General features: G+C 34.9%; 1 protein-coding gene and 1 long non-coding RNA gene across 6 annotated transcripts in view; one reads left to right on the plus strand and one right to left on the minus strand.

Moving 5' to 3' along the window:
* LOC141374859 (uncharacterized) overlaps positions 1–13,793 on the plus strand; it is a 67,478-nt gene that overhangs the window by 40,023 nt on the left and 13,662 nt on the right. The gene's annotated exons all lie outside the window — the stretch shown is intronic.
* Positions 1–13,793, minus strand: part of ZFYVE16 (zinc finger FYVE-type containing 16) — a 51,648-nt gene that overhangs the window by 32,216 nt on the left and 5,639 nt on the right. For 4 of the 5 annotated variants that reach the window (XR_012382004.1, XM_025892648.2, XM_025892647.2 and 1 more), the window contains 3 exons: positions 5,361–5,469; positions 2,452–4,706; positions 1,451–1,547 (listed from right to left, as the gene is read on the minus strand). Coding sequence is in view for 4 of the 5 variants with exons in the window: in XM_025892648.2 (XP_025748433.1) it covers positions 1,451–1,547; positions 2,452–4,706; positions 5,361–5,430 (2,422 nt within the window). In the remaining variant the exon portion in view is untranslated. Of the gene's footprint in view, positions 1–1,439; positions 1,548–2,451; positions 4,707–5,360; positions 5,470–13,793 lie in introns of those variants that run through there. The other variant, XM_073905277.1, reaches the window with a different exon arrangement.

Below are 13,793 nucleotides of genomic sequence, written 5' to 3' on the forward strand. Positions count from 1 at the left end.
AAAAAAAAAAAAAAAAAAAAAAAAAAGTTTTATAAAAAAAACAGAACCATAAGTGCAAATACCTGCTATATCATAACACTATAAATAAAACAGATAACTAGATCACCATATTCATTTCAAGGTATTTTCTTTGATAAACCAAAGCATGATCTCAACATCCTACTGAGTCTCTTTAATGACTGTATCTTCTCCTCTCCTGGAACCTTACCATCAAAATGTTTTAATGTTCACCCAAAAATCTGACCTGTTAACTCAAATGTTTCAGATCTTCATGGCTATTTATTTTTCAAGTGGGGAGAGAGGATTATTATGGGAACTTGCTCTCATATTTCTGAATTCCAGCAGGTTGTCTTGCTAACAGCTCCAGCAGGCTTCTAGGCTACTGAAATAGCACAGGAAAAAACAAAACAACTATAGAGTCTTAAACTAACCTCTTCATAAACAATGGTGGTAAGATGGAAATATAAAAAGTTTACACTCTATTATCTTCCAGAGCAGAGGTCAACAGCAGAGAGAAAAGCAGCTTACCTCAGGCTAATAGACTCACATCAGAGCTTTTTGGAGAATTGCTGAAAAAAGTTATCTTCATTCAAAAGAGAAAAACAAATTATTATCAGGTATTTATTCTCCTGGCTAACAGGAAGCAATACCTGAGCTAGTATACAGGTCGAGTATTGAAAAGTCCCAAGTACTATTTGCTGGGAATTAAACTGTGAACAAATCTTTGGGAAAATGCCAAGAAGTACTCAAAAGAGCAAATGTGTATTTGAGGGGAAAAAAAAAAAGCACACAATACAATGCACATACACACACACACTCTGTGAGAACACAAATAAGACCACCAAGATAATTGCTGATAATGGTAGTAGCTAAGCTAGGGAGCCAGAAACAATGGGAAATACATACAAACAAAATTCTAAAATTGAGAAGGGAAAAAATACATGAGACAAAAATGTGCCAATACTGTGACAGTCCTACGAACTTATCTATAAAATCATAAATATTATTACCTTATTTTGTATTCCCATCTTAGGGTGTATTTTCCAAAAAGGTGGGAACTATTATCTTGCCTTATGCTATTAATTTATAACACTGAATTCTACTTATTGTTAAGTATTCTATAAATGTTTAGATTAGGATGATAAAGATGACAATGATGATGACAAAACAAATAGGCAGATGAAATGCAGCATTTAGGGACTTGGTACCTGTTAAAAGTTAATGAACTGCCACTCCAGAAACTGAATGCTTCCTTTCCAGACTGGTAGTATTAATTGTGAGAGTAGAACAAAAAGAAGAGAAACCAAGCCGTGGGATGTCCCACCTAAGCCAGATAAGTCAACACTAGGTCCTCGCCTTAAGAAAATAAAGAAGTTTATCTTTGTCACAATCCAATTGTTTTTAAGATATATTCAATTACTGGAAGAAAATATGTCAGGTTAATACTCACCTTTACTAATAGTCTCAAAGCAGACTACACATACTCTTGCTTCCTTTTCTAGATATTGCAGTTTACACTTCCTATTACAACAGACACCACAAAATACCTATAAAGAATAAAATATCAAATTTGGTTTTGTGTCAAGCACACTTATACCTATGGAAGGCAGGGGGAGAGGAGCCAAAAATCTAATTAACCAAACACCATTTTTCTGATTATATAAATAATTTTTCTAATCATTATAATCACAGGCAGTTATTAAAATGACTCTATCTGTTTTACTTCAATGAGGTTTCTGCAATTTAAAATCATGTCTCTGACAAGGAGAATTCCTCTAAATCAATTCTGCTAATTGGAAAAGAACAAAAATTTTCTTTAATGAATAGGTTTATAATTAAAAAGTTTTCTGTGGTCCTTTATTTAAAACTTTTAAAAGCAGAATGTTATTATTTTTCTAAAAGAGAAGAGGGCTGATCTGAGACCAACATAATACTAAAAATTGCTGAATAAAAAATGCAATGTTACTTCTCTAGGCAACCCTTAGAGTTTATAGACAAGGCAGTCAGAATGCAAACAAGGTCAGCTTCAGCATTCTGAACCTTGTGGCAGCCAATTTGCTTCCCACTCCCCAATGTTTCCTTAGATATAGACTATAACACTAACTGCAGAGTGGTCTTGAAATTAATTCAATGATACAGGGGTATATTACTGAATTTGGGACATCTCATGTGTTAATGTTAGAGGGATAAAGACATATTCTTAGATTTCACAAAAACTAGTAATTAGCATTCCTCATTTCCCAGTACATCATACTCATGACAAGGTGACATTTATTCACCCTCAAGCAATCTATAAAATGACAGTGCCTTATATATTTCCATGTAAGTGAAAAATGATTTTAAACTATCCAAAACTTTTAATTATCTATTAATCAGATTTTTTGTCACATTAAATTTCACTTTCACTTAAAATGTCTTGAAAGAATAAAAGACAAAGATTTTTAAACTTACTTTCCCACATGCTCGGCAGTGGTGTCGCCGTTTCGTAAAAGTAAATTTGACTTGGCAGTTCATACAGTTTGGAGCTTCTGAATCAGGAACCCAAGTAGGTTGTTTCTGGCCCAAAACCAGGCCTTCTTTGCAAGTGTTTACAGGTACAGATTCTTCATTCACAGTTACAAAAGTGGATCCACCTTCAAAATTACTTTCTATATCAATGTAATTAGAGTTGAAGCTAACCTGAGGATCTATTGTAGAATCGGTAGTACAAGTGGTTGGAACAATCGTATTTGCTATGCTGGGCTCACTTTCAGGCATATTTGGAACATCTGGTTTATTTGGTTCCTTTGAACCCCTTGGTCTTGATGGAATGCTAAACAACTGCTTTGGTCTGGCCCCTCCAACATGAACAGACTGATTGTTAATATCAGAGACTGATAATTCATTCGTAATCTCAGATTTACTGTTAGATAACCCTTGTTCAACTGGAATTGTACTTTTTTCCCCTAAAGAAAGGCCACCATTTTCTGTTGCATTCTGTTTATCAACTGTTTCACAAATCATATTAATGCCAGGACTTTCTCCAGTAGCACCTGTTTCAGCATTGAAATACATATTATTGATGCTCCCATCATCTAGGCCTTTCGTGTCTATCTGATTCATTTGAGATTTTGAGTCATTTACACTTTCTTCAAACGATTTTATGTTACTAGTCTGAAGATACTGTTCAGTCAGAAAGGCATCAAGTTCAGCATCACTAATTAGTGCACCACTTTTCATGCCCTCATCAATATTAAAGTAATCTAAGTCTTGCCCATCAATATCATTGCTTGAAAAAGAGAGACCTTCACAATGATCAGGAAACACTGGGGCATTAGCACCAGGAAGCTCCATCTGAGATTCTGTAGCTATAGAAGAGTTTGTGTTACCAGGATGATCCAAAGACTCAACTCTGATTACCATTTGGTTGGACTCTACCTTTCTATTTCCAACCTGTTCAATTATGTTTTTACATTTTTCTTGTTTCAAAAGATCAGTCTCCTCCCATGGTTCCCCACCCAGAATAACGCTCTTCTGTATTTCTTCATGTGCTGGCACTGCATCTTGTATATTATCTATATGTTCATTCTGTGGTAAACAATCACCATGCGCTTTACTTTCAATTAATGATCCACACAAAGACCCAGGTACTGGAAGACAGGTCAGTGAGGAGTACATCTCTTCACCTGAAACATGTGGAGTTGGAGAGGAATCTTGAATTACATCTTGATTATCTTTAAGATCTACATCTCTTGAGCCTTCTTTTGCAGTTTGTTTTATAACTATAGCAGTTCTATCTTCCTGAAAGGAAAAGTCAGGTAATTTGAAACTTTCATCTTTTGCATTTGAATTATTTAAGTATAAATCTTCATTTTTTGGAAAACTGCAAGGCAAAGCACTTGTGTGGTCTCCTTCTTCTAAACATTCTGTGGCAGCTATGACTGCCACATCTACTTCCTCTTTTACCAAACATTTATCGGCTTTCAGTAACTCACATGGCTGGTCCTTGTGTTGTAGGCTTTCTTTGGCATCAAACATTTCGGAACTTTGTTGAGTCAAAGCAGATGGCATGTTAAAATCAACAACTGGTTCTAACTGATTAGAGATCTTTTTATCCTTTAAATTCTCTTTTACACTGTAATTACATGAATCTGAAGGTGTTGTATCTACTTTTATAACCAATTCTTCAACTCCACTAATTTCTCTGTTTTGTAATTCAGAGTTGACATCATTCTGTTCCTCTCTGACAGTATTATTACCACGGTCTGTTGAAGAAGCACAAAGAGTTTCTGACACTGAAGATAAATCCAATCCAATCAAAGAATCTGCCCTAGACTTAAAATCACCTGGCAATAACTGTTTAATATCTTCTTCACTATTAGTTACATGAACTAAGTTACCCATGTCGCTTATCAGATCACAGACAGGTTTACTACATCGTCCCATATAGAGAGGCTGGATTTCATGTGAAGTGCCACCATCCAAAGAAGAAAGGAGATCAAGTCCTGTTACATTTTTTTCATTTTGTATGGAAGTTAGTTCCTCAAGCATTTTGTTCAGGGAAATCTGATTTGTTTCACAGCATGCTTCTGATGAGGCACAACAATTAATGCACTGTTGATCCTTTGGTAGCAGTGAAGTCAGTTGTGAGGAAGCCAACTCTGAAGAAACTGAACAGTGGTTAGAATCAAATGTTTTTTGCTCATCCTGGAGATAATCCTGTTCATCTAGTTAAAATAGAGATATAATGTTATTCAGGAAGCCAAAGCAAAATTATCACAAATATGTTTTTTAAGACTCCTAAACTAACTAAACTTTTGTTTAGATCAGAAATAGGCTACTCTCTTACAAAATGATAACCTCCAAAAGTATTTTTATTTAGATTTAAACTACTTAGGGTTTTTACTTTTCAGTGTAGATGTTACAATGTGATAGAAATTCCACCTAAAATAACTCAGTTGCATTATAAAAACCAGACTGAGGAGGAGCTGAAAAACAATATAACTTCTTGGGTCTCTCTCTCTAGTTTCCTCGTCTTCATTATCAGCTGATAATGAAACGTCTCTCATATTAATGAAATACCAATTTATGTAAAGTTTTCAAGTTGCTTTTAGCTGGTTCATGTTCATTTTAAAGGTCTTTCTTTTAGTTAAATTTGTATCTGTAGAGAAAACTTCTAGTTTCCTTACTTCTATTTCTGGCTATTGGTTCTATTCAGTATAAGAATAGACTAGTATATTATAATGAAATGTGAACTTACACAATATAACCATGTGACCAAAACTGAAACTAAATTTTGCTAAGAGTACTCTATATCTGGGATAACTGAATCACAGACACTTAAAAATTCCATTAGTAGCAAAAATTAAAAACCAACAAACCTGGATTCTGTTCAAAATCATCAAGGAGTTTGTCCAAGCCACTGACTGCTGCTTTAAAATAACTGTCCATCCTACTTGTAGACTTATTCAGAGTTTAATCCTTATATGCCTAGAAAATAAAAAGTTATGATAGTTCATTTAATTCTCTAACATATAAATATAATGCCATCTACTGAATACCAAGAAACATAGTCAGGAAAAAGACACAAATAAATTGCCTTGAGGAATCTACAATTTAGTTGGGGAAATTGCCTCCTTATATACAAAATGACATGAAAACCAGCTCTAACAACATTACATACATACATACACTACTGTAAATTTTAAGACTTATCTAAGTAACTCATGTTACTTAAGTTACATAAGACAAAGAAGAATTCATAATTGAAAGCTAAAAATAGTTGTAAGTACCATACCAAATATAAATATATAATACAATAATATAAAATATACTACATACAAGTAAAAATACTTCATACAAACACTTGTGGGATTCAGCAGAAGTGGTACTTCAAATGCTTAGAGCTTTAGATGCTTATATTCAGAACAGAAGATTAAAGACTAATAAGCTGAGAGCAGGAGTTAAAGAAATAGAAAATGAACATACAAGAGAGGTACAAAAAGGTTAGTTTTATGAATAAAGTAGATAAACCTCTGATCTGTCTCAAGAACTCCACAAATGAGCCTGAGACTCCTTAAAGGAATCTATCAGTAACTAAAGGGATAAAATCAAAAGGACAGAGGAGCCTAGTTGAAGGGGGGGCTCCTACTGTCTTAAATGGGACAACCAAACATCAAATGAATGAAGGCTGCAAAGGACTGAACACAAATCAAATAGATAAAAAACCAAGAGATCATAATGATACTAAAAACAAAAACACCACCACTCATTAGAGGGTTGCCAGGGCACAAACTCGTTACTCTGAAAGTTGATACATTGAGGGAAAAGAGCCAATAATTTATCCTCCCCTTTATTTACAAAATGTACTTTAGAATAATAAAGTAGCTGCTGAGGGAAAGTTTTTTTAGATAAGAATTCCAATTAATAAACACAGATGGATTATTAAAATTTTTTATTATTAAAATTTTATTAATTATCTCTTGTAAATTCTTAATGCAATTAACAGACTAGGCAATGGTTATCAATATATTCTAAAAGTGTTAGATGAAAGGTTGGAGGGTAACTTTATAATGGTGGGAACAGGCAAACACATCTGACTTCCACTGATCAATTTCACCATTAATATATGTGGAAGAACCAAACATTATGTGCCTGGTGTAGAAGATACAACATCACATATAATGTATTCCTGCCCAGAAAAACTGAACCTGAATCTAATCAAGCTTTTAGAACTGCATATTTACAGGAAATTCAGGCATAGAGGGACAAGTTAGGTGATATCAAAACAAAGCAACCAGCTAAACCCAGAAAGTGGAACACTCTACAGCAATGTTCCTCACACTGTCTTTAGTGAAAGATTTAAAAAAAAAAAAAATTTCCAATCTGTTCCATACTGTTACTTTTGTAAAACACAAACACAAATTTTGCAATATATACATACAAACAAAAAGATATACATTACGAAGCATATCTGAACAGTTGCCTGGGGTGAGGAATAGAGTAGGAAGTGAGGAATAAAAAACAATGAACAAATGAGAGGGTTTTACAAGATAGTTGCCATGAACTGAAAACACTTGAGGTCCAGAAAAAAAACAAGGATACTTCAAAGATGAGTTAAACAGATTAGACACAGCTAGGAAAGAACTGAATGAACTGGAAAACCTAACTGAAGAAATAACCTAAAATGCAGCCCAGAGAGACAGGAAAGAGGAAAATATAACAGGTTAAGAGACATGGATGGCAGAAATCATCCAACATGAGAATGGAGTCACATACAGAAGATAGAGAGCATGAAACAAGTTTGCTTGAAAAGATAATGCTAGGAATTTTTCTAGAATTGATGAAAAACACAACAAATACAGGTAATTCATTATACCAAGCAATTTAAATGAGAAATTCAAAAGTGGCCACTCTATAGTGAAACTTTGGTACTTCAAAGGTTGAGCACCCTTAGGAAAAGGTCATCTTAAAAGGAACAATAATTATGCTGGCAACAGGTAAACTTCAGAACAATCTTCAGTAACAGTGGTATGTCATCCTAATTTAACAAAGCACATTACTTCTTTTATTTCCATCTTTAAATCGTGGTTATACCATACATATACAATAGTACACAAAAACATAGACATTAAAACAAACAGAAGAAACTTGGAGAAAGGGACAATGCAGGAAACAGAAGAAAACTTCAAATAAACTAATTAATATTCTCAGAAAAGTAACAATGCAACTATGACACAGGAATGGGAAGCCATAAATAAAGAACATATGGAGGGGGAAAAAGTCATCATGGAAAGTGATAGCAAAAATCTCAAATTCAAGTGAAGCTTGTTGGATGCAGTGAAAGCAGTGCTTAGAGGGGCATTTATAACTTAAGTGCACAGGTTAAAAAAAGAAAGATCTAAAAGTCAATCATCTAAGCTTCTCCCTTGGGAAACTAGAAAAAGGAGAGCAAGAAGAGCAAAACAAGTAGAAGCAAAGATGACAAAGAATAGAACAGAAACCAATAAGATTAAAAACAGGAAAACAAGAGACAAACAGAAAAAAAAACACTGAAACCAAAAACTCTTTTCTTTGAAAAAAAAATCAGTAAAATTAATAAACTAGGCTAATCAAGAAAAGAGAGAAACACAAATCACCAATATCAGAAAGAAAGGGGGAATATAACTATGGATGCTATGGACACTAAAGGAAAATAAAGGAATATTATTAACAACTCTATGCCCAAAAACTTGATAATCAGATGAAATGAACCAGTTCCTTAGAAGACAAAAGCTACCAAAACTCACACAAGAAGAAACAGATAACCCAAACAGCCCTGTATTAATGAAATGGAATCAATGATTAGTAACCTTCCACAGAACAAATCACCAGATCCAGGTGGCTTCACTGATGAATTTTACCAAACATTTAAGGAAGGAAGAAATGATATTTCATAATTTCTTTCAGAAAAAGGAAGCAGAGGGAACCCTTCCTAATTCACTTTATAAGACTAGCATTACTCTAATACCAAAACCAAATATAGACATTACAAGAAAAGCAAACTACAAACCAATACTGCTCATGAACACAAACATAAAAATCCTCAACAAAATATTCGCAAGTAGAATCCAACAATGTATAAAAAGAATTATACATGACAACCAAGTGGGATTTATCCAGGTATGCAAGGTTGGTTCAACCTCTGAAAATTAATCAATATAATCTACCATATCAACAGGTTAAAGAATTATCATATAATCATATCGATTGATGCAAAAAAAAAAAAAGCATCTGACAAAACCCAATACCTACTCATGATAAAAACTCTAAGCAAATTATGAGCAGAGGGGAACTTTTTCAATTTGATGAAGATTATTTACAAAATACCTACAGCTAACATACATTATGATGAGAAACTGGACGCCTTCCCACCAAAGACTGGGATCAAGGAAAGGTATCTCACAACTCCTTTTCAACATAGTACTGAAAACCCTCCTAGTGCAAGAAGAAAGGTGAATAAAAAGTACACCATTTGGAAAAGAAGAAATAAAACTGTCTCTATTTGCAATGACATGATTTTCAATGTAAAAAATCCCCAAACACTAACCTCTCGAAATAGAGTAGTGAATACAGCATGGACGTAGGATACAAGGTTAATAAACAAAAATCAAATGCATTCCTATATATGAGCAAAGAACAACTGGAATTTGGAATTTTAAAAATGCCATTTATGATAGCACCTGAAAAAATTAAATACTTAGGTATAAATTTAATAAAATATATATAGGACCTATATGTGGAAAGCTACAAAATACTGATAAAAAAAATCAAAGAAGATCTAAATAAATGGAGATATATTCCATTTTCAGGGATAGGTAGACTCAATATTGTTAAGATGTCAGTTCTCAATGCAAACCCAATCAAGATGCCAGCAAGCTATTTTGTAGGACTCAGGAAACTCAGAATTCTGAAGTGTATATGGAAAAAAAGAGGACACAGAATAGCCAACATAATGCTGAAAAAGAACAAATTGGGACAACTCACTCTTTCTGATTTTAAGACTTAGAAGCCTACAATAATCAAGGTACTAGAGTACTGGCAAAAGAACAGACATATAGATCAATGGAAAAGAATAGAGAGCCTGGAAATAGACCCACACAAATATAGTCAATGTATCTTTGACAAAGGGGCAAAGGCAATTCAAAAGAGAAAGGCTAGTCTTTTCAACAAGTGGTGCTGAGAAAACTGGACATTCCTATGCAAAAACATGAACCTAGATACAAACCTTACACCTGAATGTTTTTAAAATGGATAATAGACCTAAATGTATTTAAAATGGATAACAGATCTAAATGTAAAATGCAATATTATAACACTTCTTGAGGAAAACATAAGAGAAAATCTACATAACCTTGGGTTTGGTGATGAGTTTTTAAATATAACAATGGCATGATCCATGAAAAAAATGATTAAACTGGATCTTATTAAAATTAAAAACATCTGCTCTGAAAAGGACACTGTAAGAGAATGAGAGGACAAGCCACATCCTGGAAAATAATATTTGCAAAACACATATCTGATAAAGGACTTGTATCCAAAGTCTACAAAAAACTCCTAACGTTAAATAATTAGAAAACCAACAATCCAATTAAATGGGCAAAAGTTCCAAACAGACACCTCACCAAAGAAGATACACAGTTAGCAAATAAACATATGATGAAATGCTCAACATCATTTGTCTTTAGGGACTACAGATTAAAACAATGAGATACCATTTTATATCAATTACAATGGCTAAAATCCAAACAACTGACAATATCAGATGCTGCAAGGGTGTGGATCAGCAGGAACTCTATTTACTCCTGGTGGGAATGCAAAATGGTACACCCACTTTGGAAAACAGTTTGTCTCTTACAAAACTATAGTCTTACTACTACTACATACTACTACAGCAATCATACTACTACATATTTACCCAACTGATTTAAAGATTTATGTCCACACATGAACTTAAATGTGAATGTTTATAACAGCCTTATTTATAAGGGCCAAAATATGGAAGTATTCAAAATGACCTTCAGTAAGTGAATGGACAAATAAACTGTGATACATTCATTCAATGGAATACTATTCAATGATATAAAGAAATGAACTAACAGAGCCACAGAAAGGCATGGATGAGTCTTAAATATGTATTGCTAGCTAAAAGCAGCCCATCTTTAAAAATCTACACACTGGGGGCACCTGGGTGACTCAGTAGGTTAAGCGTCTGCCTTCGGCTCCGGTCATGATCTCAGGGTCCTGGAATCAAGCCCCAAGTTGGGCTCCCTGCTCAGCAGAGAGTCTGCTTCTCCTTCTCCCTCTGCCCCTTCTCCCACCCCCCCGCTTATGCTCTCTCTCTCTCAAATTAAAATCTTTAAAAAAAATTTTTTTTTTAAATCTACTCACTGTACATGGGACACCTGAGTGGCTCAGTCAGTTAAGCATCTGACTCTTAATTTCGGCTCAGGTCGTGATCTCAGTGTCATGACACTGAGCCCTGCATTGGGCACTGTGCTGGGCGTGGAGCCTGCTTAAGATTCCCTCAGCCCTTCCCCAGCTGCTCACTCACTATCTATCTAAAAAACAAACAAAAAAACACCCGAAAACAAAAAACATCTACATACCATACCATTCTAATTGTATGACATTCTGGAAAAGGCAATACTACAAAGAGAGTAAACACATAAGTGATTGCTGGTGGTTTAGGGTAGGGGATAGATTAACAGGTAAAGCACAGTGGATTTTTTTAGGGTGGTGAAACTATTTCGTATGGTATTATAGTGGTGAATACAAGACATTAAAAGCATTTGTCAGGTTATCGCACAAAGAATAAACCTCAGTGTATGCAAATTTTAAAAAATTATTTAGAAGGTTGGGTGATCTCAGAATGGAATGCAGAATGTGAAAAAAGAGGCTACATTTATTACAAATATATAAAACAACCTTACTGAAAGGGGTGGAGAAATACAGTGCTACCTTTGGAAATGAGTGAGTCTGTAAGGCTGAAGGCAAAAGGAACACAAGCATTGTGCTCTAGTTGATAAACTGTTTCCCATGGGGGTATGGGTTAACAATTCTGAAACCATTATACATGTATACTGGATTGAACTAGAATTAAGAAGTAAATGGATGGCTGATGATGGGAGCCAGGTTTCTTACTGTTGGAAGGGAAGGTTAGATAAGCAAAAGGGAAGGAAGCTAAAATGATCCATATGGTAATGGATTTGAATTGGAGACATCGGTATATACTCATGGGTAGCTTAATACGGATAGAGATGGTTACACATCTGTGCTAATTTTTTATGTGAAATATTTATAGATATTAGTATAAACACGTGTATCCCTTGCTGTGTTAGCTGAGAGGGCCTAGAAGCAAGACATCCCAGGGGCAACAATCATACTTAGCACCCAGAGCATGGTTTCTCCAACAAAAGGAACCAAGGCTCCATTTTGAGGCAGAAAATATACAAGATGAGCATGGAGCATCTTGTAATCCCAGAAATAAAGTGCATGTACACATGCGTGCATGGATGTATACACACAATGAAGGAGGTATGTTAAAAGGATACAGAAGTCAACTGAAAGAGCTCCCAAAGGCCAAAGCTGGAACAATCTGAACAATAAAATATATAAACCAGTACTGGCTTATAAACCAAAGCATTAAAATAATGAGTTCATATTGAGATAAATAAATAAATAGGGAACAAGACAAATCTCTCATACAGAAAAATTCTGAATAATTTGCATAGGTACTTTGCTCTCAGGGAAGTGGAACATAACTCCCTGCTCCTTAAGTGTGCTGTACATACTTTCTTCTTAAGAGTACAGTATAGAAAGGGAGAAAAAATAACTTCACAGTGGAGAAACCTGCCAAACTCTACCTCAAGCCAGTGGATCAAAGAAAACATCAACAGTGGTAAGTCATGTTGATAGTATGTACCCTTGATATGATGTGATGACAATGGCACTTTATCTCTGTTGTCTTCTTCCTAAAACACATTACCTCAATCTAATTATGAGAAAAATATCAGAAAAATCACAACTGAGATTCTACTAAGTAGTGTACTAGAATTCTCAAAACTCTCAAGAAGATAAAAAACAGAACATCTGAGAAACTGTCACAACCAAGAGGAACCAAAGGAGACAAGACTAAATCAGGGTAGGGCGCCTGGGTGGCTCAGTCAGTTGAGCGTCTACCTTTTGGCTCAGGTCATGGTCCCAGGGTCCTGGGATCCAGTCCCGTATCGGGCCCCCTGCTCCGCGGGGAGCCTGCTTCTCCCTTGGACCCTCCTCCCTGCTCGTTCTCTCTCCCCAAATAAAATCTTTAAAAAAAAAAAAAAAGACTAATCAGGGTAATGTGGTATCCTGGATGGACTCCTAGATCAGAACATATTAGGGAAAATTTGAAGAAATGTGAATAAAGTATGGACTTTGGTTAATCCTAATATATCAATACTGGTTCATTAACCATGATGTGTACCATATTAATGTAAAATGTAATAATAGGTATGGGGTTAATGGGAACTCTCTGGACTATCTTCCCAATAATCTTAAGAATCTAAAACCGCTCTAAAATAAAAAGATTTTTTTTTTTAATGAAGTGAAGGCACTGGAAAATAAACTTGAGAAAATATCCTAGAAAGTAAAACAAAAAGAAAGGGAAAGAAAGTAAGAGGAAAGATTAGAAATTTAATCTAAAGAGGTCCGATATTCAAATAACAAGTCCAGAAAAAAAGTGTAGGAAGAAACTGTCAAATAAAATACCTCAGAACTGAAGGATATGATCTCCAGGTAGAAAGGGCCCAGTCAGGGCCTAACACAATGAATGAAAAATCCTTATCAAGCCACATCGTTGTGAAATTTCAGAATACCAGAGTGGTTTACAGAAAGATCAACCCATTTCAGGCTGTAACTGCATCCCACACCTTTCCCCTACACTCCTGGCCACCCCATCCCATCCTGCTCTCCTTTTTCTCTATTCTAAGGCATTCGTTTACTTCACAACCTTCTAACTTTTCATATAATGTATTTATTATATTGTTTACCATCTGGAACAACTCCCCCCTCCAAGAAATTACGCTTCATGAGGGTAGATATCTTGTATTTTTGTTCACCAATATATTCAAAGTATCTTGAGCAATGCCTGCCACAAAAAATAAGCTTATTACAGACTTAGTGAATAAATATAAAAGCTTCCAGAGAGCAATAGCAGGTCACATACAAAGGACTGGTTATCATAGCTGTCATTAGACTTCTCAGTAGCAACACTAGAAGGTAGAAAACAATGCAAC

Source organism: Callorhinus ursinus, unplaced genomic scaffold (assembly GCF_003265705.2).
Source record: "Callorhinus ursinus isolate GAN/ISIS: 27379988/994484 unplaced genomic scaffold, GSC_fseal_2.0 scaffold23, whole genome shotgun sequence".
Classification (NCBI taxonomy): Eukaryota; Metazoa; Chordata; class Mammalia; order Carnivora; family Otariidae; genus Callorhinus; species Callorhinus ursinus.